Consider the following 24,749-nt stretch of genomic DNA (forward strand, 5'->3'; position numbering starts at 1 on the left):
TTAATTTCCACAATCAACGCGTCATTGTAAAAACTAGGTAGAAATTATAATAAATCCACGATAGCATCAGCTCTCAGTTACAATTAACAGTTATCAGTTACATTTTTGATTTAAAACGTTGCCAAAATAAGACTGTCAAATTAATCAATTTCTCGGTGTTAGTGTTTGGTAGAATTTAACCATCTGAAGCATTCTAGTAGTAAATTCGCGGGAGGATTTAGAGGGAGTGGACGCCTGCACTTAAGAGATTTGACCTCTCACCAACCAATGGGCCTCCTTTTTATTATTTTATGTCAACCATTTTCGGCGACCAACCCTAAAGTTTTTGTCCAGTTTTCTCAAATTGAGTATTTTTACTTATTTCCTTGCGTTTAGGACTCTTTCCAACTTGGTTATTTATGTTTTTAAATGGCATTCAGTTATCTAATGCCGTTTTTTTGGCTAACTTTCTAAAGCATGGGTTATTTTGATCTAAACAGTTCTGAATATAGTTGAAAGTTCCCAATTTATAATTTTACCTAGTCTGATTTTCGTGTTTCTTCGGTTAAACCGTGCCGGCTTATGTTATATCTGCTAAGTCAACTCATATTGCATCATTGTGAGGGCTAAATACGGTTTTATGCGATAATGTGTTTCAGTACGGATGGGTCCTAAAAAATTTTAAATCTCAAAATTTTTTCATGACAACAGTTTTGTTTTCGGCTCTTCGTTTGTTTTGTCAAGTAATTTTTGATTACTTAATTGCACGATTCTTCAGAGTTCCTGTTCTGGTTATCTATAAGTAAATGGAAAGTTTTCGTTCTCTTATAGCATAACTGCGATAGATTTCGGATATTTTTCAATGTCTTTTTTTGCAATTGTAACATTATGAAGTTTTATGCTAATCACACAGAAAGATGGTATGTGTGTTTTTTTTTCAGTTATTGCTTTTTTTTTAATAATTTTAGTTTTTGTTTCGACCATTTTGGTATGGTGTCTTTCAGTTTTCTATACTTTTTCCACGCAAAATCTCGGGCCACCAACAATAATTGCGCTTACGATTAGCAAGCGTTATCAAACTGGAATATATACTTTTGTCTAGTTAACAACTAGTTCAACAAAATCCGTTGAATCCGTTAGCTCGGCTGTTAGCCACAGCCAAAGTTAGCTGATAGCCACAGAGCAGAGTGCCTGTCAACATATTTTTTCTGAGCATTTCTGCCTTTTAAATGGTCGTTCTGTTCGAAATTTTATTGTTGGTTGTAAATCAACTCCTGTTTTTAGTTTTCTTCGCTTTTTACTTTTCGTTTTTTTTTTCACTTTTCGAGTTAAGTATTTGGCTTCAGTATTTTTTTGGCCTAAATGGTTTCGGCTGATGCGTATCTTTTTAGTTGCCTGTTAATTCGTTGTATGAAGCTCCAAATTTTTGAAATGGTTTTAGTGCTTACGGAAAGGTAAATAGGGAGGGGTGTTGTAAAACTTAGAAGTATTTTTTTTTACTCAAAACATTTTGTAGCGCAATTTTGATTTTTTTTGAATCAAAAATCGTCTTCTTTAGTTTTGTCTGCTCAGTATCCGCTTAATGAAGTTTGTTCTCAAAGCTTATTTAACACTGGCAGTTGAATTTCTCAATTAAATTGACCCGCATTTCAGACAAACGTTAAAAAATTATTTTTTTTTGCGTCAGCTTGCGTCCTTTTTGGGCTAGCTGCCTTGCCATTGTTTGTTGTATCACAATTGGTGCGAAGCTCCGCTTCGCCTCTGTGTCAAAATGTGTTGAGCGATATATCATGAATAGAAAAATGTCTAGAAAAACCAGTTTGAAGTTGCTTTTTAGTCTAATCATGAACTAGTAACGTTTTTTAGATGAAATGTGATTTTTTGATCCAGGAAACGAAATTTTTGAAGCTTCCGGTTCAATTTTCATTAATTTATTTTTTTCAAGACAACTTTATTTGATTTAATTAATTTACTTCAGTTCTAAGCTTTCGGCTTTCCTCTCATCCCACGTTGAAAAAATGTTTTTTTTTGTAAATGTGGTCGTGTGTTTCTGTGATACATGCACAGCTACCGGCTTATTTTTATGTTGTTTAACTGCTGAAAAATGAGTAACTTTGTGCTTAGGATGGATTCCGTGAAGGATTCGACAAAGGTCAAATCAAACTGGCTCAAGATGTGTTCAATGAGACACATGCTAAAGCTGCTAGGTCACAAGTGCCTTATGGTCAATACCTGGGCTTAATCAAAGTGATGGAGAGCAGGTTCTTAACCATCCAAAACATGGACTCCAAATCGTCCGAGGAGTTAAAAGCTATTCTGGACACCAACAGTGCAAGCGTCAACAAGCCAATGACAAGAGCAGTACTTCTGACTAGGTTAAAAGCCCTCAGAGAAGCAAAGGCTGTTGCGCAGAATACAGCTCTTGTTAGCTTGATCAAAGAAACGGAAAGTTCGCTGGCGAAACTGACTAATTAACTTAGTTTAGAATAATGAGTTATGAGTATGTGTAATGATAGCACAACTGCTTTATCGCTCTATGGTTTTGAACAGATACAAAATGAGTATTTTTGAAACGAAATCATTTTTGAGTTGAGATATCTAGGTCTTGAAATTATTTCATGAATCAACCATAGTTTCTAATAGGGCAGTTGATGTGCAAAATTTAATTCAATTTGCAGTAATTTTTTCTTCAACTGAGTTATCATCTGAGTATAAAAGTCAGGATTAACCGGTATTAGTTTAAGTTACAGGTTTAATTTCATTACTATTTGTTCTATGCGTATTAAAATACTTCCCTCGGCCGGGGACAATCAATCAGTAGGTGAAGTAGAGTGACTTCACTCTAAATTTTAATCATTTTATTAGTTTAAAAACATTGTCGAAAAAACCTGCAGGGGTTCAAGGGTGATATCAGGTTAAAGCCTCTTCAGCGCTGATTCAGATTCAATTTTTTCTCTCCAAATTTGTCTCTGTCGAACAGAACTGGTCTGCAGTTTTGCCTATTCAGAAAAATTTGCTCTGGATTTCAAAAAGCGCCACCTAAATCTCGCACAAGTTTTTTTTGCGTAGATAAATGCAGTCGAAACCTTCTGTGCTACTTGCAGAGCAACTGCAAGTAACACAACATTTTCTGACCATAGTAATGCTAGCAACACAAGGAAAAATTTCTATTTACAAATCTTTTCTCATCCGCAGGCAATGAATCAGTCTGAAAAAGGGAAATGTTCAGACCGAATCTTCGCGGAATCCGAGTCACGACTTAAAAAAAAAACTAAATTTTAATCTATTTTTGGCCGCTTGCGTGGTTTTTAAAGATGCATAAAACCTCCTTCTGACTGCAAAAGTTGATGGAAAATTGGTGAAAAAAGAATAGTTTGGAATTCACTGTATCGCTCGTTGTATCGGTCGTAAAGTTTGATCATTCGCAGAAATGCAGTGATGCTTTCTGAAATTAACCCCGATGAGAAAAGAGTATGATTTATCCTTGAACTTGCGTTTAATTTGTTAATCATTCAGACAACTTGTTGATAAAAAATAACAAGACTGCTCGTATCAGGGCGAAGCCCTGAAAATTCCCACTACATTTCATGGTTTATGGAGTAGGGTTCGCTTTAAAAAACGGATGAAATAATCGAAAATTCTATGATTTTTTTGAAAACAAAGCGCGTGATGCCCACACTCTTTGTTAAGTACAATCTGATAGGTTAAGACTGTAGCAAAATAATAAATAGAGCAAATAGCATGGCTAATTTCAATTTGGAACAATTTCTAAGAAGGTGAGGTTTTTTTAACGAAGAGAAGAAGAATAATTAGCAGGCAAGAATAATAATTATTCGATTTTGAAATTTTTGTTATTGTTTTTGAAGCTAATCATTTTCAATTGAATGTTGTTTTTTAGAAATTTTTGAGTTTCTTCGGGTGGGGCTCGTATTTTGCTTAATCTTGATTGTTTTGGTTCTTGTAAATTGATATAAAATCGTTTTTCATCAGTCCGCTGTTTACAAATAGTTTTATCGCGTGTATTCTGCGTAGCTGACAGGTTTAAAACGTCAGTCGGAGTCAAATTGATTTTGCTGCTCTTTTTGTTTTCAAAACCGTTTTCCAAAACTTTTCCAATCTGATTTTGTAAAAAATTTTCCATCGCAAGTGGTGCGAAGCTCTGCTTCGCGTCTGTGTAGGTTTTCATGGTTTATCAGAATTTTGGCTTTTTTTCAGTACTTTCCCTAAATTTGTCGGCTAGTATATACTGTTAACGGCTCAGTAAAAAAGTAAATGAGAGAATAAGTATTAAAGAGTGCCGAAAATACAGAAAAAATATGGCTGTAAAACTAAGTCAGTCAAATCAGAAGTCATAAAAATTTGCAAGCAACCAATTACTATGGCGACTAACAAAAATGCCTACCGAGATTAGCTCTAAAACTCCTGCAAACCCGAAGTATATTTCATTATAAAGTTGAAAAGAAGCTAAAAGGCCAAAAATTATTCATTTCCAGCGTGTACTTCGGTCTCTTAAACGCCCGTACGCTATCTAATCTCGGCTAGTTCATGCCATTCGCTAATTGTCATTCAAACTTTCACCACTAAATCATTTCGTGATCGAGCCAAAAGTTATATTAAACATTTAAATCAACTCAATAACTATGAACCTATTTACATTTGCGAAGCAAAGTGTATTCGTACGAACTTTCTTTCTTCTCTAAACTTAGTCGCAAATATTGACGCAGCTTTTGGGGCACCTTTCGGCATTTTGATAGCACGTGCTTTGAAATTCGAATAGTAATAAGTTAACAGAGTTGATGCATTTTTACACTTGCGATCAACTTAGTATGTTATAACGAACCTTTTTTCCTAACCTAACTCGCAAATAAAATTGTTCATTAAAAGTTTTCTCTCATTTGGAAGTTTCGTTGTAGCATTGGAAATTGCGCTCTCTGCTTTATTTGTGGCTAGTGTTTAGTGTCTATTAAGCGTCCGTGGCTGAATGGTTAAGGTTTAGGTTTGAGACTCTTAATCTCTAGGTCGCTGGTTTGAAACTCAGCCGTAGCTCAGTTGTTGTTTTAAAATATTTCTGCTTTTTTTTTAGGTTTAATTATAATATTCTACTTATTGCACTTTTTAAAGCTGCTTTTTTCCGTGTTCTCGCTAATTTTTGCGAAGCACAGTTTTGCCTCTGTGTTTAAATTATTATTATTTGTTAATGTTCCCCAGCAAATCAGAAACCTCAATTAACCATCAAGCGGATCGATCAATTCATCATACTGAGAGTCCATGACCGTAGTGAAGACTCTTATAAATATCTTGATGCTTTTTTGTTTATACTTTTTACAAAAGTCTTGAAAAATGATTCCGCTTGAAATTAACTGAATTTTCGCGGTTTGACTTTTGGTTTCTTGTTAAGTTTAATTCCTTCCATTGCTAACAGGAAAGCAAACGATACGTTAGAACAGCAACGTTGTTAAGGTCACAAAAACGTGATCGGCTTCTAATTTCGAAACTGGGTTTTGGTTTTCAGAGTTCCCAGCTGATCTAGTTTCTGAAATTGAGTAATTTATCAAAAAAGTTCAGTCATAAAATGTTCGTTGAATTGAAAGAGCTTTAAAGCTAATTATTTTTAACTTTGAAATTCAAAAATGTTTGATTTTTCAAAATAACAAAAAAAGTCAATTTATTCCGAGGCCAAATTGTGCACCAGATAGACAAACAATTTGGTGTGTGTAGGTCTTCGGAATCCAGAGATAAGTCTTTAAATATGTTAAAGCTGTGTCGGAGCGTTCAAAAAAATAAGATTAAAGAGAGCGTCCTTGTTGCGCAATTCGCTTACAATTCGCAAAATACACAGTTTGACATCGTAATGCATTTGTTTTTTCCATGGATTTCCTCAAAATGAGAGTTGGAGACGGAAGACGTAGGATAACATGAATTTTACAGTTGCTCTTGAGAATTTTCGTTTTTATGATCTGCTTAAAGTTTGAGTTGGAAACGGGAGATCAAATTTGTATATGCTGTTATGATTTTCAGTTTTATGATGAGATGAGATAAACATTTTTTAAGAGGCGATGAACGTAGTTCAGACTCTTATATCGCGATGTTTTTTTTTGTTTTTTTTTGTCAGGAAAAGTCATAAAATTTGTTCAGGCTCAAATTTACTTTTTTGCGGATTGACTTTTAATTTATTTTCAACTTTAGTTCGTTTTCTTCGTTAAAAAGGATGTAGGCTCCACTATTCACAACCAAAAAGTAAAGGTCACAAAAAACGCGATTGATTTCTAGTTTTGACAGTCGTGGAGTTTAATTTTGCAGATTTCCCAATCGAAATAAACAATATAATGTTATCCAGTTTTCTCAATTCAGGTTAATTTAATCCGAAAAATATCAGTCATCAATTGTTGTAGAAAATCGAAGGGGTTTAAGACCATCTATTTGTTTGAAATTCGAAAGTTGTGACCTACCGTAAAATTCTGCAGCCATTTATGAACTCTGAAATTAGATTCCACATTAAATGTGCTCAAAATAAAACGCTTTGATGTTGCTTCTAAACTTTGTTACACTTGGGATTAGCAAGTGTTTTTCTGTAAGAAGGAAGTTTAAGAGAACACTACTGCTTACAAAAACTACTGCTTATGTCATTAATACTGCCGAGCACTTATTTTACCACTATTTAAATTTGGACACTTCCTAAACTTTTGCATTTGGACTTATAAACAGTTAAATGGGTTCAAATGGAGAAGTTTTTCAACTAAGAACTTCTGTTTCGTAACAAGATAATAGTTTAAACATCATTCGACCGTCCTCGATTCAATTTTTAGGGTCTTCTTCATAAAAAACTTCTGAATGAAAAAATCGACGATATAAATTGACCAATGTAGCCAAAAATTAAGAAAGGGGGGAGGAGATTGTTAAGTACATCAAAATGGTCGATTTTTTGACCAATCAGAATGCAGCAGAATTCTCAATAGAAAACTCAGTGCTAATTTACTGTATTTATTTAATGGGGTGGAGATTTTTTAGTAGATACAATAGGGGGGAGGAGAGATTGTTATGTAGATCTCAGAATTCTAATCGTTCTACCAATTTTGATAATAGTGCTATTTTTTATTTTTAAACCTCAAACTTTCAAAAATTATGACACTGATTTCAAAGTTAATTATAACCAAGTTTCACTGGTTTCATTAGCAAGATCATGTGCTTAGACAATCTGCTTGGCCCTTAATAATTAACATTTAATAATGATGTTCAGAAAAATTTTGTTTGCTGAGATGTTAGAAAGCAACTCGATTTTTATTCCTTTTTGATTTAACGTATCTTTTGTTTTTAAAATGCATTACAGGACATGGGTTAATGTGGTAACATTCTTTCTTGTCAACTATGTGCACGCTCTTTTTGGAAACTAGAGCGCGTATAGAAAAGAGGGTTGCAAGAAGGTGAGATCTACACAGAGTCGCAAACAGTGAAAGAGCAAATTACCGATTTCAGAAAACTTTGCAGACAAAAAATAGGTTTCAGACAGAATATATGTCTCAAGTTTGATTACTTTTGCGATAACGGTATTGCTATCGTGTATTACGCTTTTTTCCCGTGAACAATTTTTTCCCCAGGACTCATATGGACTTATAGTACCTTGTTTCAAAATGAATTCAAGTTCCTTATTGAATCCTGCACACTTAGCCTAGAGGTAACGAACACGCCTGGGATGCCAAAGGTCTCGGGTTCAAAGCTGACTAGGATCTGGTTTTTTTAAACGGTAAATATTCCGGTTCAAAAAAAATTGCCTATTGTCTGCTCATGTTTCGTCGGCTTACTTGCCAGATCTAAGAATGTTTTTTTTTTGCTGCAAACAATTTTTACAGTAGTTCCTTGAAGTGTTTTAGCATTTTAAAAATCCGGTGGAATTGAAATTTGTTTTTAATACTGTTCGTTGTTCTACCAACTCGATGTGTCAAATATATTTTTTCATTTTTGTCTTTTTTATCTTGTTAACAAGTTTCGGCTTAATTTATATTGACCTAGTGACCTTCTTTTTGCGTCGTTCGGTGATCAAAAAAAACTTGTGTGCGTGTGTGTTCTCTGAGGGGAAAGGGACAACTTTTTTATTAGTTCATAATTTTTCAAATTACTCTTTCGGCTAGAAAGGTTTCCGCTCAGGTATTTTCGGCTTTTTACCACATGGTAATTATAAATTTAAAGTGAACCAATCATCCGGAGCATTGACAATTGTTTAGTGACAAAATGATTTTGTTATTTTTTTTCCAAATTTTTTTGTTTGATTTTAATCAAAGTTGTATCGAAGTAGTGCAAAGCTCAGCTTCGACTCTGTTTTAAAAAATGAAGTGCTTAAAAGTTTCGTTCTCAATCTGCTGATTGCTCTTAAAATTTTCTATCTTCCGAACATTTTCTTCTATTAAACTTCGTGCATTTTTTTTCAAATACTCATTTTTGAAGAGAGAACTCCGATTTCTAGGAGAGTCTATTCACTGACAATGGATCATTCTCATTCTGGTAAATTGCTTTACCGCCCTGTTCCTGGACCAGACTTTGCGCCAAATCTCCATTCTAATGCGAATCCTCCAATTTTCCTTCCGTCTACTGAAAATGGGGAGGACTTTGGCTTTGGGTGTGTTTAAATTTTTTGGAAATTTTTCTTTTTCATCAGGTATTCTTTAAACCAAAAATAAGTATTCGAATGAACCGAGTGAACAATCAGATACATTTCTTTTCACTCACGATTTGAGCTAGATTTTAGAAGTGTCGAGAAAATAGGTTCGAATTTTTTTGTTTTTCGTGTGCTTTCGAATAAATTGAACGAGCGACGAAGGAGCAGCATCATAATAGACAGATAAGTTTATATGCTGGCAGTGAAAGTACTTTTTTACTCGAATTATCAAAAAAGTTATTCAATAGAAAAATAGTTAATTTTGCGCCTGCTCGGATTGAAGTTTTCTAGTTAGAGAAACATTGCTGCAAAATTTTTTAAAATTGAGATTTTTTTTCCTTCATGGAAAAACATTATTTATTTTTAGTTTTTGTTTCATCGTGGTACTTGTTATATTCAGCAAAGATATAAAAAACGCAAAAAGTTGGAACACACAAGAATAATTGAAGGAGCAATATGCAAATTTCAAGCAATTTTTGCATGCAAATTCGAATTTTTAGGTGACCTTGAGATCTATTTTTCTCTCTAAGAACTAAATTTTTGCCTGAAGAAACTCTCTAAAATAGATAATTTGCTCTTTTTAGTTAATTTTGTCTGTTCCCTTATTTGCAACTCTGTAATTATCTTAAAAAACTGGATATATTGATTTGCAAAAAGTTAGAACGAATAAGAACAAGACTGCTCGTATCAGGGCGAAGCCCTGAATGTTCCGACTGCTTTTGAAGGTTTATGGAGCAGCAGTAATAACATAAAAACATTATATGAAATAAAATAAAATGAAAAAAAAATTTTTCTAAAAATTGAAATTTTTTCTATGAAAATCATCACCCCACACGCCATGTAAAGTACAAAAAGATAATTTTCGTTCCTTGTAACACATCAATTATGGCAAATAAGCTTCGTTCAACCAATTTGATACGATTTATAAGACGGATTAAATCTCCGCTTACGCGTTAATAGAGCGAATTATATCGCGCGTTAATTGTCCCAAATTGATCAAAATGGCCATAATGGCAATCTTTATAAACCCTCATAACTTTACGAAAAAAGATCACTGGTAAAATATCTTTTCAAATTTAAGCTCAGGACAACAATACCTTTTGAATGATATAAAAAATTCCGTCAAAAAATTCCGTCCGGGCTAGTTAAAAAGTCGAAATTTGTCTAAGAAAAAAAAACCCACCCCGAGCACAAATATTCCGTTACTTTCGTATCGAAAGTCGGAACAATAATTGAAGGAGCAAACTCCCAGTTTTGAGCAATTGTTGCATGTAAATGTGAAGGTTTATGAAATATTGAGACATACTTTGTGTCTGAAAAATTAGATTTTGCATGCAAGAATTATCTGAAAAGTAATAAATTGCAAAAAGTTTGGACAGGCCTACTTAATTAAAAAAGAGCAATTTTTCCATTTTGACAGATTTTGCATGCACTTTTGATGTTTCAAATAACCTTGAGACATAAAATTAGCTGTTGCATTCAAAATTTTTCCGAAATAGGTCAATTGCTCTTTTAAATTAATTTTGTCTGTTCCAGCTTTCTGCAACTCTCTATAACTGTAGCTTTCAAGGTCGTTCAATGTAAGAAACGATCACAACTCTTCGAAACTGGTATTGTGCTCTTCCCAATTAATTAGATATTTTTGTCTTTCATTGTCATTGTCATTCACTTGTTTCTCGTAAATTTTTTCTTTGAAGTTGGTGATACATTATCAGCAGTAAAATTTGGTGTAAGCTGTTAGCGATTGGGGCAGCTGCTCTAAATATAATTGTATTCTTAAATTTTTACTGGAAATTCAATTCGATTCGATTTTGCCAACTATATTGGATTTTTTTTTGCTTTTCAATTAATTGCTATTGTAAACCGTGATTCTGAGATACCACAGCAAAATGGCCGATAGAAAAGCTTTGAATAACATCAGCAACCATCCAACTTTGGCGAATGGAGGAGAATCTACCAAAGAAAAAGAAACTGAAAACACATCTTTGGTTGAAAAGGAAAACGACGATGTTTCTTCAATTTATTCCTACGTGGAATGTGAAGACGTTCTGGTCCCATTACCGGAAAAAATAGTAGTAGATAACCCGCAAACGGAAAACCAGACTCTTACTCCACAAAAATGGTTAAAGAAACCGGCTCCATTGAAAAAGCCACCACAAAACGGCCTCTGGAATGTGAATGAAAGCAAGTACACCCACTTCAACTTGGGCGATGGAACCAGACATAAAGTTTACCCGTTGAAAGGCGATGGGGACAACGGGGTAAATGTTGTTCAGTTTTATTTTGCCAACGAGGCGAAATATTTGGTCCATGCCAATTATCTCGATAAAACTCGGGTAACCAGAAGGGAGCGCTTTATTATGATTAATCGCATGGTAGAAGTTCACTGCAACTTTTTCCAAGGAAAGCAGGATGAAAGTTTGGCAATTACAGTAAACCTAATCGACCGGTTCATGAAAAAGTCCGAATACGCGTGTCGGGAGAACTTGCATGCGATCGGTTTGTCTGCGTTAAGTCTGGCGTGCAAGCTGGAAACGCGCGTGACGCTTGATAATATTCGTGAACAGATGGTGGAATTGTCAGCTGGTGAAGTCTCCATTCATGACATGAACGCCTTCGAAGACGAAATTACGCGGGTCTTAAACTTCGATCTATTCAGCATTCACGCATTCCTGTTCTTACAGCGGATTCAACGGGGATTGCAACTTATGCCGAATGTTTACATTTGCGCCAAGTATTTGATCGTTTTATCATTTCACGACCCCTGTTTTTGCAACGTGTTGCCTTCAATAGTAGCTGCAGCCGCCGTATTGTTGGCCCAGCGCCTTTTGACACCTACCAAGTGCTACAAAATGCCGTTAATATTTGAAATAAGCTCAGGTTATAAATTCGAGGAGGTTGTCACCGAGAGCGAAATGCTGATGAATCTGCTGCGCGTTGCGAAAGAAGGAATTCATATCGCTTCTTATACCAGATTCAAGGGAAAGGGAGGCATATCTGACGTGCCCGAGTTGCGCCCGAAAGCTTTGCAAAATATTTGTATCCACCGGGAAATTAATGAGGGCACTTATTGGCATAACGGGAAACTACATAGTTGGAGATAATGATCTCCGTATTTGGAACATTTTTTAAAGTCATTTAATTAATAAATCGACCTTATTTCGTACCAATCTACATAATTTCTCGTATCAGAACATATGGGTTGATCTCGTATGCATATGATAATTTTATTTTAAAATAGTAATAATTAATTATTAAGGAAAAACTTTTCATCGGCTTAGGTTTTCAGGAATTCGAACAAATATAAATTGTTTTGCTCGTAACTCAAATTGAGGTCATCTTGAAATGATTGAACCAATTAAACGTGAAATGAAAATTATTTCAGTCATACGAAAAGCCTTGAGTTGTTTTTCCAGTTGATAATAAAAAGGGACGAAGCCGAAAAATCTACAAAAAAAAGAAACATTCAAATCTTAAATGCCTGAAACTAAGTGACCAACAATGTGTACTATTTTGTTGCGTTTAGACTACGCATGAATTTTTAAAGCTCAAATGTAATCAATCGTCTCAGAATTGAACTGGTGAAAAAGCGCAGGTGCATGTGCTTAAAACTTGAAGACCTTTTCACAAACTGATTTATCTTTTCACACACATTCGCTTGATCCACTCGATTAAAACAGTAGCTGTAGTTTAACTTGATTCGGTCATTTGGAGGGTGTTTAAAACATGCCCAAAGGAAAAAAGGCAGCCGCAAAAGGCGGAAAAAGTGCGAAAGGAAAAGGAAAAGATGATAAAGAGAAGCCTAAAAAGGTTAGATTTTTTTAACTTTTGCCGAAATAATTTTTTATTAGTCATAAACGCCATTCAGTTACTAACTTGGAGCTGACTCTTAAAAATATCTCCTCGGAAGTTGATAACCGTTGATCTCTTTTTCTGCATGAAGCGAACAACGAAATGTTTAAGCTCTTCTGTTAATTTACTTTCCATTCCTAAAAGGAGTAACGCTGATTGCTTTTCTTGGGTAGGAGCGGTCTCATACGCGGAATCAGTGTTTCCGGTAAATCTAGGCTTCTGAGACCTTTCTATACGAAATATTCTGTTTTGACTTTTTCTGAATTGTCCCTGGTTGTGTTGTCTCATTTTTTTCCAGGTAAATTTCCCATTCAAGTAACCATTTTCTATATCTGAAAACGATTGATGTTCTAATTTTAAATTTAAACAAGACTGCTCGTATCAGGGCGAAGCCCTGAATGTTCCGACTGCCTTTTAAGGTTTATGGAGCAGCAGTACCAACATTAAAATAATTAAATGAAATAAAATAAAAGGAAAAGTTTTTTTTTTTAATTTGAATTTTTTAAATGAAAATCATCCCCCCACACGCAATATAAAAAACAAAAAGAGAGATTTTGTTCCTTTTAACAAGTCAATTATGGCAAATAAGCTTCGTTCAACCAATTTGAAACGATTTATAGGACGGATTAAATCTCCGCTTACGCGTTAATAGCGCGAATTATATCGCGAGTTAATTGTCCCAAATTGGTCAAAATGGCTAAAATGGCAATCCGTAAACCCTCATAACTTTACGAAAAATGATCACAGGTAAAATATCTTTTCAAATTTAAGCCCAGGACAACAATACTTTTTGAATGATTTAAAAAAAAACTGTCAAAAATGGATAGTTCAAAGTCGAAATTTGTCTGAAGAAAAAAAACCCACCCGAGCACAAATATTCCGTTACTTTCGTATCGAAAGTCGGAACAATAAAACTGCTCGTATCAGGGCAAAACCCTGAATGTTCCGACTGCCTTTTAAGGTTTATGGAGCAGTAGTAACAAAAAAAATTAAATGTAACAAAATAAAATGAAAAAAAAAATCTTAAATTTGAATTTTTTTCCTGAAATCATCCCCCCACACGCCATGTAAAAGGCAAAAGAATAGATTTCGCTCATTGTAACAAATCAATTACGGCAAATAGGCTTCTTTCAATTTATTTGGAACGATTTCTAAGACGGATTAAATCTCCGTTTACGCGTTAATAGCGCGAAATATATCGCGCGTTAATTGTCCCAAATTGGCCAAAATGGCAATCTCTAAACCACCATAGTTTTACAAAAAATGATCACAGGTGAAAAGTCTTTTCAAATTTAAGCTCAGAATAGCAATACCTTCTGAATGATTTTTAACAAAATCCGTCAAAAATGGCTAGTTAAAAAGCCGAAATTTGTCTAAAGAAAAAAAAACCCACCCCGAGCAGAATTATTTCGTTACTTTCGTATCGAAAGTCGGAACAACAACACTGCTCAAATCAGGGCGAAGCCCTGAATCTTCCGACTGCCTTTTATGGTTTTATGGAACAGCAATAACATTTAAAAGTTTAAAAAAAAACGTAAAATGAAAATTTTTTCTAAAAATTGAAATTTTTTAATGAAAATCATCCCCTCACACGCCATATAAAGTACAAAAGGTTAGATTTCGCTCGTTGTAACAAATCAATTATGGCAAATAAGCTTCTTTCAACCAATTTGGAATGATTTTAAGGCGGATTAACTCTCCGCTTACGCGTTTATAGCGCGAAATATATCGCGCGTTAATTGTCCCAAATTGGCCAAAATGGCAATCTTTAAATCCTCATAACTTTATGAAAAATGGTCACAAGTAAAATATCTTTTAAAATTTGAGCTCAAGACAACAATACTTACCGAATAATATTTTAAAAAATCCGTCAAAAATGGCTAGTTAAAAAGTCGAAATTTGTCTGAAGAAAAAAAAACCCACCCCGAGCACAAATATTCCGTTACTTTCGTATCGAAAGTCGTAAAAAAAAAAACATTTAAACTAAGCTCATTTTTTGCCAAGTCACAAAGGTTTAGAAATTTAGGCCAAAAAGAATAACTGGTGTGTGAATCCGCGCGTACGGTGCTTCAAACTGAATACTGAACGAGAAAATTGTTTTCTAATTCATAAACTTTGCAGAATTTAAATCTGCCGTAAAAGTTAACTGTGGACATCCAACAGCGTTTCCTATTTCATAAATTGAGCTATTTGCAACTTCTGAGAGTACTCTGACATCGACCCACCATTGTTTTGAAAATTTTTCTTCAACTCTAAAAATAAATCCCGAGAAATATGAAAAATAACTTTTGATCAGTTAAGTTAAGAGGCCAAAACTGCGCCACCATACCCGTTAAAGAGCAATCAGATCAAAAAATGCATTGCCTTGCTGCAAATACGTGGAGAAAGTGGTGGAATGTATGTGCTCGGGTGTTTTTTTTCTCGACTCGAATTTCGACTTTTTACAAGCAAAATTTGACGGAATTTATTATACCATTCAAAATGTATTAATTTTTGGAGCTCAAATTTGAAAAGATGTTGTAGTTAATTTCAGCAGATTTACCCTGACTTAAAGTTTGTATCAAATTACCAAAACAAACAATTTAGACTGTATAAAATTCAATCGGAACATTCAGGTACTTGATGTTTGAGCAACCTTCATAGAAAAGTTACTAATTGGTAATTTCCGATGGCAAGGAAATGACACAAAATATGACGTAAGCTAATTATCTTACCTCCCTATAAACTCAAAAGACACAATTGACCTCGAGATAACGACTACGCTTGGGCGGCAAATGTTCTGTTTTTAAATCCAGTTTGTGCCTGGTTTTTTATACTGAAAACTTTTCGTTACAAGCAAATGTTGTCATTTAGTTAGTCTGACTGTGTTGCCACATCATGGAATTTTTTTTTATGCAAGCAATTTTGGTTTTAGTTGCTACTGCTATAATGTACTTTTTAATTTGTAAGTTTAACAACCCTTCTCTTTTCGATTAAAGTTTTTTCGGCAAAATTTATGTGTTTTGGCTAGGTGAACTAAATTTTATATTTTTGAAATTTTTTTTATCCTGATCCTGCCCTCCAGAATCGTACAAGATTCAAGTCATATCTTTTTTGGATTCTTTTTCAACTAAATTGTTCTTTTTGTGAATTTTTTTTGATCACCTATGAATTGTTTTCAAAATACTAAAATTGCAAGGAAAACCACCCTTCAGAAATAGTTCGCGCATTAATTTGCAAAAAAAATGCCAAATAATAGATGAACATTTTTTGTTGATCGACTCATACAGAAAAACAGATGAACTAACATGACAGGAATTATACATTACATAGAGATGAAACAGAGTTTCGAATCATTGCTATTGCAAAATAATTGCCAGTAATTCTCAAGCGAGAATAAATGTTCATAAGTGACTGCGAAGTTTTGTTCCTTTTTTTCCAAAAGTTTTCAAGATTTCTCAAGAGGTTTGATTCAGCCCTTCTTCAACAGCGCAAAAGTTAGCAGAAGCACTATTGATAAACTCACACCGAGCAAAGGAACCCCATTTTTTAATTATTTTTCTGACTGATACAATCATGATTCCAAAAATTTGATTATTGCTATTGTAAAAATCAAAAGTCAAAATTCTATTCCTTGGGTTCGTAACTTAGAACTAATTAAAAAACAAAAAAAAGTCAGAAAAAAATCGGCCTTTCATCTGATATCCGAATTATTCATACGGATTTCAACATTGCAATTCAATTACTAATTTGCACACTTGAAAGAATAAAATTAAACGGATTTCATAGTATAGTTAAAATGGCTTAAGCCAAAAACCAATCAATTGCTAGAGGACTTCTAATCAGCAAAAATATTCAGAAGGCATTTCATTAGCGGATCTAGTATTTGTTCAAGTCTTAAGTTTTCATTTTGCAAAAAAAAACAGAACCGGGCTTGATTTGAATGCTGAAACTTCTTTGTGACAGGCATGGACGCTGCTTATAGATCAAACTCTTAGAATCAGTCGCTTACCATGAAAAAAGTCATCTCAAGACATCTATCAACTCAGTGGTTGCCTTGAGTAAATTATTAAGCAGAAAAACCTACCTTGCGATTGATTTCGCTAGCTGAATGCAAGCATAATTAAATCTTATGCCAGTATCTAAAAACCCACCATTTATAAGAAAAAATAAACCCCTATGGGACCAAAAAATAGATTTGAACAAAAAATGCAAACAAATTTTTTTTGTCCGATCAAGCAGTGGAAAAAATTCCAATTCACGCGTTATTTTTAGTTGCTCATGAAGATCAACTGGATGCTAAAAATCCAATTTTTTCTCGTGAAGATCAACTGGATGCTAAAAATCCAATTTTTTCTCGACCACTGTAAAGTCCTGTTTGCACTCATTGAATAGACCTTCTGTGGTTTTTTCATCAGAGATCAAGATTCATTTTCCATAAGGATCTGTATTGATTTACATTTTGCCGTTTCAAGTAAAAAAAAGTAAATCAAGCAAACCCAAAATAAGACATTAGACCAGCAGATTAGACAACAGTAGAATAACTGAGTTAATACGATCACTTTTGTGAACTTGGTCGACAAGAAATGGCCATCAAATTTTTGAAGAAAGTGGTAGAATATATGTGCTCTGGTGTTTTTTTCTCGAGACAAGGTTCGACTTTTTAACTAGCAAAGTTTTTTTAAAACATTCAAAACTTTTTTGATGTTTTGAGCTCAATTTTTAAATTCCCATGAGATGATTAATAGCGCTAACGCTTTTTAATTGTCGCTGAGAAGCGTAAGCGCAATTCAAAAATGCGTGGCGATTTACCCCGCATTTAAAACAAATTGCTCAAGAAGCTAATTGTTCACTAAAACTATATATGATTAAAGTTTGAACGCTTTACTTTTTTCTATTGGCTGTTAGGGGACAAAAAACAAACAATTGAGACTGTATATAATTCAGTCGGAACATTTTGGTTCTTGATATTTGAGGAACCTTGATATAACAGTTACTAATTGATATTATCTGATGGCAAAAAATGACGGAAAATATGACGTATGCAAAATGCCTTAACTCCCTATAAACTCAATAGACACACGGCCTCGAGATAATGACTACGCCCGAGACGGTAATTAATCTTTTTTAAAACTCAGCTTGGGCCTGGTTTTTTATACTGATTGAAGATTTTGTTGTCCTTTAGTTCCCAAATTGTTCTCTGACTATGTTTGTCTGAGTTGCCACTTCATAAATTTTTTGTTCTGCAAGCAATTTCCATTTTATTTGCCAGTGCTATAGTAATTTGTAATTTTTTTGTAATTTGTGAGTTTAAAAACTCTTCTTTTTCGATTTAAAAAATTTTGGCTGAAGATAATGTGTATTTTGCTAAGTAAACTGATTTAGTTTTTTTAACGACTTTTTATCACTATCTCCGGAGTCACGTAACAAGATTCAAGTCATATCTTTGTTTAATTCTCTCAACTACTTTTTTTGATCAAGGGTGAGTTCTTTGCAAAGACCTAATATTGCAAAGAAAACCCACCCATAAGACATAACTCGCACGAAATTTTGCAAAAATTGCCAAAACAACAAAAAGCAATAATTTTATATTTGTGCAGGTCGTAATTTGTTTTTGCAAAGAACACAAGGTCGTGCTCGATTTCAAATCTGAAAGTTTTTGTGCCATCATAATTGATGCATAAAGAAGAAACGTTTGGAATAAAACACCTACATGAAAAAAGTTTTGATCTCAAGACTTCAAATAATTCAGTGATTCTGTTGAATAAGTTATAAACTCTAAAAATCTACCTTCACATTGATTCCGCTCGCTGAATGCAAGCAAATTTAAATCTTGTGTCAGTATCTAATAGCTCACCATTTATAAAAACAAAATAATCCCCCATGACAAAAAAGTTAGCTTTTAACAAAAAATGCTACAAAAAAAAATGTTTTTTTTTTCCGATCAAGCTGTGGGGAAAAAATCAATTCATGCGTTATACTGAATTGCTCATAAAGAATAACTAGATGCTAACAATCCAATTTGTTCGTGACCACTGTAAAGTCATTTTTGCACTCATTGAATAGACCTTCTTTAGTTTTTTCATCAGAATTCAAGATTCATTTGCCACAATGATTTGTATTGAATTACATTTTTGTACACAAGTAGAAAAAGTAAATCGTGCAAAATCAAAATAGAAATGTAGACAAGAAACTTAGACGACTGTAAAATAAATGAGTTTGGATGATCACTTTTTCTGGAATTTGACAATAAGAATTGGCCATCAAATTCCTTTTGTTTAGATTGAAATTACAAAAAAAAAGTAATTTAGCACAGAATTGATGAAAACTATTTATGCAAATTAGTTCTAAAAAGTATAGTAATTTTTTGAAAATCACAACTTATACAATTGTTACAATAATTATTTCTGATTTGTGGTCGGAGAACCTATTTACTCAATCAAAATTTAATGTAAGTCTGTAAACAAACAACACGCAATTTGCACGCAAGTTATTGTCTAACTTCTTTTACTTTTGATAGTCTATTTTGGTTTTTGTCTACCTTTCTAGCCTCCTAACAATTACTCAGCGCTGAAACAGTTAAAATTAGCACTTTATCAATGCTAAATTACATTAAAAAGTTAAATTTTGGAGAGTTGAAGCTAGGCTTTTTATTTTTTTCTTTTTCAGCGCTAATTTAATGTAGATGACGTAAGCTAAATGAGTGCAAAAATTATATTTGAGATAGGCAAATGATCTCAAATTGTTTCATTGAGATCATTTGTTAATTTGAATTTTGAGTTAAATTCTAGGTTAAATTTTGGAGAGCTGAAGCAAGGCTAATTATTTTTTTCTTTTTCAGCGCTAATTTAATGTAGATGACGTAAGCTAAATGAGATAGACAAATGATTTCAAAATAATTCATTGAGATCATTTGTTAATTTGAATTTGTAAAATTGTTTACAAACACCAGTTCATCTCAGCTTCACATTTCAGTTTTCTCATTTAAAACATTTTTCTTGACAACCCGCAGTGATAGAAATGGATTAGGCTCGGTTTAAGTATGAAAAAAAAAATGTTGTAGAAATTTAGATCGATTTTAGTATGAAAAAAGTACGAAGATTAAATTAAAAAGATAAATATTGATTTGGATAGATTTAAAATCGATTTAAATTGATTCTAAATCCCAGCTACAAAAATTGATCCAAATTAATTTTAAATCAATTTAATTCCATTTTATTCCAGTCCTTATTTGTTTTTATTTTTAAGGGGGTTAAAACGGATTCAAATAAATTGATTTTTTTTTCATCTGAGCTTCATCGGTTTCCAACTTTCAATGCATTTATTCATTGCCTATCATTTTTCATTTTACATCCCTAGCATATTGTAGCAAAAAAAGACCAAATAGAAAGACCAAAATATCGATAAAATTCTATGATTTCCTTGCATATTTTCAATTCAAAAACTGATCTAAATTGACCCTTTTCTTGATTCGTTTCATAAGTTTTTGCACAAAATCTGATTTACATTCATGATTTTCTATGATCTAATTGCATATTATTGAGATCAAAATTTATTTCGACCTTTTTTTTCTTTGTTACATAGGACTTTGCTCATAATCTGATTTACCATAATTTTTATGATTTAATTGCATACTTTCGAGCTGAAAATTTGATTTATGTGGATCATTTTATTGAGTTCTATAACATCTTGAACATGTGTTTTTATTTGAAAATTAGAGAGTAAAAGTTTCACTTTTGTTCTCTAAAGAGTACGTTTTTTGCCATGTTAGCAAAAAGAATGGGTTTTAGTGAGTCTGAAAATCCATCCAAATTGATATTTACATCGATTTTTAAAACACTTAAATAGATCCAAAGTTTTCAAGAAAGATCAATTTAAAATGGATTTAAACGAGATTCGGATGGATTTAAGTGAGTTTCGGATGCATTTTAGTGACTAGGAAAATCCATTCAAATCGATTTAAATCGACTCTTTAGACACTTTAATCGGTCTAAAATTTTCAAAAAAAGGTCAATTTAAATCGATTCAAAATCCATTTAAGTTCGTAAAATGTACATTGTTAATCAATTTGGATCGATTTAAAATCAATTTAAATCAATCCGAAACCATTTTTGTCAGTGCGGGAAGGAATTTTCTTGGTGAACGGTTTGCTAGTTGAATGACGCACCTGTGTAACATCATTAGCACTTTCAATTAGTTATCCAACTTTTAGCAAATTCAATTTTTGCCACAAAATTCGTGAATTTTTTATGCATTAAACTCACTCAGTTTTTTTAAATCAATTTTGTAAGTTAGTGATCTCATTTTAGTTATTGTAATATTCAAGACTTCACTGTACGAGTATTTTGAAGTCCGTTGCTCTTACCAAGTAGGACCCGTTCTCTTTTGCGAGGTGTCGTCGTAAGAGTTCTGTTGTCTTACAAAACTGGATTAGGCAACTAGTTTTTCTGTAATATAGGGAAAATTGCCGTCAAGTTGAAATCACAAAAAAGAATTGCTTGATAAAAAGTAAAAACAAAGAACATGGTAATAAAAAAGGAGCAAATTCTTACAAAATTAAAAAACCACATCATCCACGGTCTTTTGCAATTTGTCAGATTCTCAATCTTTGAGCGGCAATACTTTGTAACAGACCACAATTAGTGAAAAGCACCAATTCGTAACAATAAATTGAGCAATGAACCTGATTTCTTGCGCTCTATTCCTCTGATGGTAAAAATATGCTCAGCGGTACAAAATGGAACAATTGTTTGCTAATTGCCAATGCCTGTTACGAACGTGCTGATTATATACTAATTTTTGCTCGTTTCAAATGTTCAACTGTTACAAATTTGTTTGCACAATACAGTTATGAGCCAGTAATAATCTAATTACTCTATTTACAAGCTGTTCAGCTAGTTTTAGCAAATGATTGTTTTTTCTTTTCTGTTGAGACTTAGATGGAAGTGATATTTTCGTAAAAAATTTTTCGAGCTGAAACAATATTCTTACCTTAGAGCCACTGCCCGTACCGAGAAAATTCTTCATTTCTGACCTGGAATACATTATATCCAATCTAATTTTCTGAATAAAATACAAAAAAAAACTGGCTAGGTAATCTATTTAATATTTCCATCTAGAAAAACATCCTGTAAGACGGTTTTTACACAAGGGAAAGGACCAACATACGAGCTGTTCAGCTCTTCACTGAGAACCGCTGCTGTGTAAGATCTACATGCACATTTTTTGGTTACTTTTCTGGGCTGGATAATGTTGCCTCAACCTCAAGCAACGAGCACGGATCATGGTTGACCTCGACATCCGACCTTTCGATTGAGAGGCGGAGACTCAACCACTTTACCACCGCTGGGTACGGGTAGTAGACAGATGTGTTTAAAAGTTGATTCTACGAAATTTCTCTCTTGTTAAGTCTTGTTTTGTTTTGATTGATGGAGAATGAAAGTTTTGCAAATATAAATTCTTTGCAGATAGGTGCCTCGTATCAATAAGATATACCTCAAAAAATAATTTTAAAAAAACTATGTATTCATTGGTAAAGTAGAAGAGTATTATTACAAATTCCGCCCACGTCCAGGTACAGTTCTGATTTAAATTAGTTCTGGCGTATAGTTCTTCTGGCGTGATTAGTTCTGATTTAAATTCTGGCGTATAGTTCAAACTACAGTTTTGATTTGCTTTACCCGAACAAAACGCATGAAATTTGAAAATTTTTACGTGTTTTTTTTTTAAATTGGGTTGGCTTAATTTTGAAAACGATGAAAACAAAACTTGGTAACAAATTTAGCTAACTTATTATGGCGCAATTCCAAAAATTGACCCCAAAAATGGATATTTGTTTTGTCAACCAGAAATTGAGCCAAAATACCAAGTAAATCACTGACATAGTTATATCACAGTGAACCTTCTGCGTAGCAGATCAAACATTATGGGGGGTATAATCTCAAAAAAAATTTGGCAAAACGTTTTTAAAGTGTTTCAAAACAAACAATAGGTGTTTTTTGTCGTAAAAAAAACAAAAAACTAACTTTTTCTTATCTAATAAAGAAAAATAAAAAAAATATATGTTTTGTTCTAGCGAATATACCGTCCTCGAAGTTTGATGGGCTAAAAAAAAGAGGCTCATTGTGATTTTTTTATGTTTTTGATTTACTCGGTAATTTTGGCGTAAACTTCAATTGATAAAAAACCGAAAAATATCCATTTTTGGGTGAATTTTTGGTTCAGAATTTTGCAAAACAAATTCGACTATATTAATTCTGCTGAAACTCCTCATTTTTAACTTCAATTCGAAAACTTCAAGTTAATTATGTTTTGCCCGATAATTTAAAAGAGCACTATGTTCTAGCGAAATCTTCTAGCTATGTTCTTTTTAACAAATCAAGATTGAGCGTTTTTATTCAATCGTTCATATTTTAAGGTATAAATGGGGCAGAATCACTGAAAAAAAATGATCTTTTTAGAGTCTTGCTACAGAGGGAGGTGCTATCGACGCGTTCAAAAAAAGAACATTGTAAAACTTATTTAGATTAATTTTACAATAAATTCAATATGCCAACTTATGATGCGGAAGATCTGAGGTTCAATCTGTGTAAAAGTCATTGCAATTAAAAACAGTAATAAATAAGAAAAGCACTCAAGAATAATTCTTATCATTTTGGAGGGGTTGCATTGGCAGAATGGTCCACGAGCAGAGAGAGAGAACAAATTAAATAATCAGAGCTAAAATTTTTTGGTTTGCTTTTTATTGTTTGCCATGAATACTAGTTCTGAGAAACATTTCATAGCGAGTCCCACACCTGCTAAGGCATATTTGTTTTTATCATATTATTTAATGACATCCATTTTTGGCTAAGCAACCTTAAAACTTTTCTGAAGACGCTTTGGCGCTAATATACCTAATCTGAGGGGGTGAGTGCGCGCCGATAAAATTAGCTTTTTAGTCAAAATTTTTCAAAAAGTGCCCGGTTTTTTGTCCTATTTGTTAAAAAATTGCACTTGCAGCGCAAAAAGTTTGGTCAAAATTGACGTGGAAAAAATTGAACATTTTTTCCATTTTTTAAAGTTCGCAACACGTCAAGAAAATCCTAGATCTGCACCTGCGGCATGACTTAAGAATATTATTCGCATAAATGTTTTTTTTTTCAAACGATTTTTCTATTTGCACAAGGTTAGTAAGCTATAACTATGCCGAAATGTGGGAAATGTTTGAGTCTGCGATGCAGTTGCAGCTTCGTTTCTTGCTAACCTAACAATATTTTCGTTCTGCCCTTGGACTTATTCTGCTCTTGAACCATTTATCTCTCGGACGGGCTAAACATCATAATAAAAATGTTTCTATCGCCTTAAAAGGTAACTTTCTCATGACAAAAGAAACGAATGCGTGAAATATGTCAACCCATCAAAATGATTTGACATTTGAAGCCAACTCTTGCTAACTCACACTGAATTGCTACATTTCACGCTCGATTTTGAAATGAAATTTCTGTTTATAAAATTGGGTATTTGAATGCTGAATCCTGATTGGCTGACTAAATTAGGAGCGTTCCTTAATTCAGGCATGAAGAATTACCCCGAGAAAATTTTAGGTGATATTTATAATCCACACTTTGATTGCTTGATTTTCGCGTAAACTATCAAACATTCGAATAGCGTTTGGGTGGTCAGCATCATTGAGAACATGTAAGTTGCTTTCATTTAAGGAAAAAGACACTGGTATCCTTCTTGTGGAGGCAAATTAAGGTAAAAAGGATATTTGGGGTCTTTATATTTATTCCACTCAAATTTTTTAATTTTGCAATTTCGTAATATACAATATATAATTGCAGAGATCAAAACACTGATCTCACTGATTGGTTCGGTTAAATTAAATGCGATCACCTTAAACTTCGGCCGATTCTAAATAGACGGAATTTTGAACAGATGTTTGGCATTTTTTCTTGGAGCTATTCTCTGTTTTTTTTTGTGGTCTGGATAAAACTTGGCTAATTTGGCTCATTTATATTTCGATATACAACTAAAACTGCGATCAAATTATTTTGAAATTGTGCCGAAATTTGATTGGCCAATTCTAACCAATCCAATTAAGTCAACTTAGTTTCAAATCAAGATGTTGAAATATTGATTCTGGGCGGAATAAGTAAAAGGACCCGACAATTGGCTATTTATGAGTTTAGGATTTTATTTTTTGCAAATGTCTACATGAAGCATTTGATTTTTATTTTAAAAAAATAAAAAATAAATAGTAAAGTTGATAACAAATTAAGCTGGTCGTGATGCAACAAGCACATAA

At 33.3% G+C, this 24,749-nt stretch overlaps 3 protein-coding genes across 4 annotated transcripts in view; all 3 read left to right on the forward strand.

Annotated features, from left to right (window-relative positions):
* The window catches only part of LOC134840060 (uncharacterized), a 38,317-nt gene extending 35,645 nt beyond the window's left edge, over positions 1-2,672 (forward strand). For both annotated transcript variants that reach the window (XM_063855713.1, XM_063855712.1), the window contains exon 2: positions 2,104-2,672. In XM_063855713.1, coding sequence (XP_063711783.1) covers positions 2,104-2,454 — 351 coding nt within the window. In that variant the 3' untranslated portion in view covers positions 2,455-2,672. The remainder of the gene's footprint in view (positions 1-2,103) is intronic.
* Positions 2,673-10,518: 7,846 nt separating this feature from the next.
* Positions 10,519-11,733, forward strand: LOC134839680 (uncharacterized). The gene has a single exon (XM_063855302.1). It carries the CDS (start codon positions 10,519-10,521, stop codon positions 11,731-11,733), a length of 1,215 nt encoding a protein of 404 aa, XP_063711372.1.
* Positions 11,734-12,201: 468 nt separating this feature from the next.
* LOC134839875 (uncharacterized) overlaps positions 12,202-24,749 on the forward strand; it is a 44,795-nt gene continuing 32,247 nt past the window's right edge. The window contains exon 1 of the mRNA XM_063855499.1: positions 12,202-12,439. Within this exon, the coding sequence (XP_063711569.1) occupies positions 12,356-12,439 (84 nt within the window). The 5' untranslated portion in view covers positions 12,202-12,355. The remainder of the gene's footprint in view (positions 12,440-24,749) is intronic.

The sequence above is a fragment of the Symsagittifera roscoffensis genome, chromosome 2 (assembly GCF_963678635.1).
Source record: "Symsagittifera roscoffensis chromosome 2, txSymRosc1.1, whole genome shotgun sequence".
NCBI classification, from domain to species: Eukaryota; Metazoa; Xenacoelomorpha; order Acoela; family Convolutidae; genus Symsagittifera; species Symsagittifera roscoffensis.

Excerpts from the sequence above, each read along its gene's own strand:
- LOC134839680 (XM_063855302.1), top strand. The coding sequence starts at position 10,519 with ATGGCCGATAGAAAAGCTTTGAATAACATCAGCAACCATCCAACTTTG.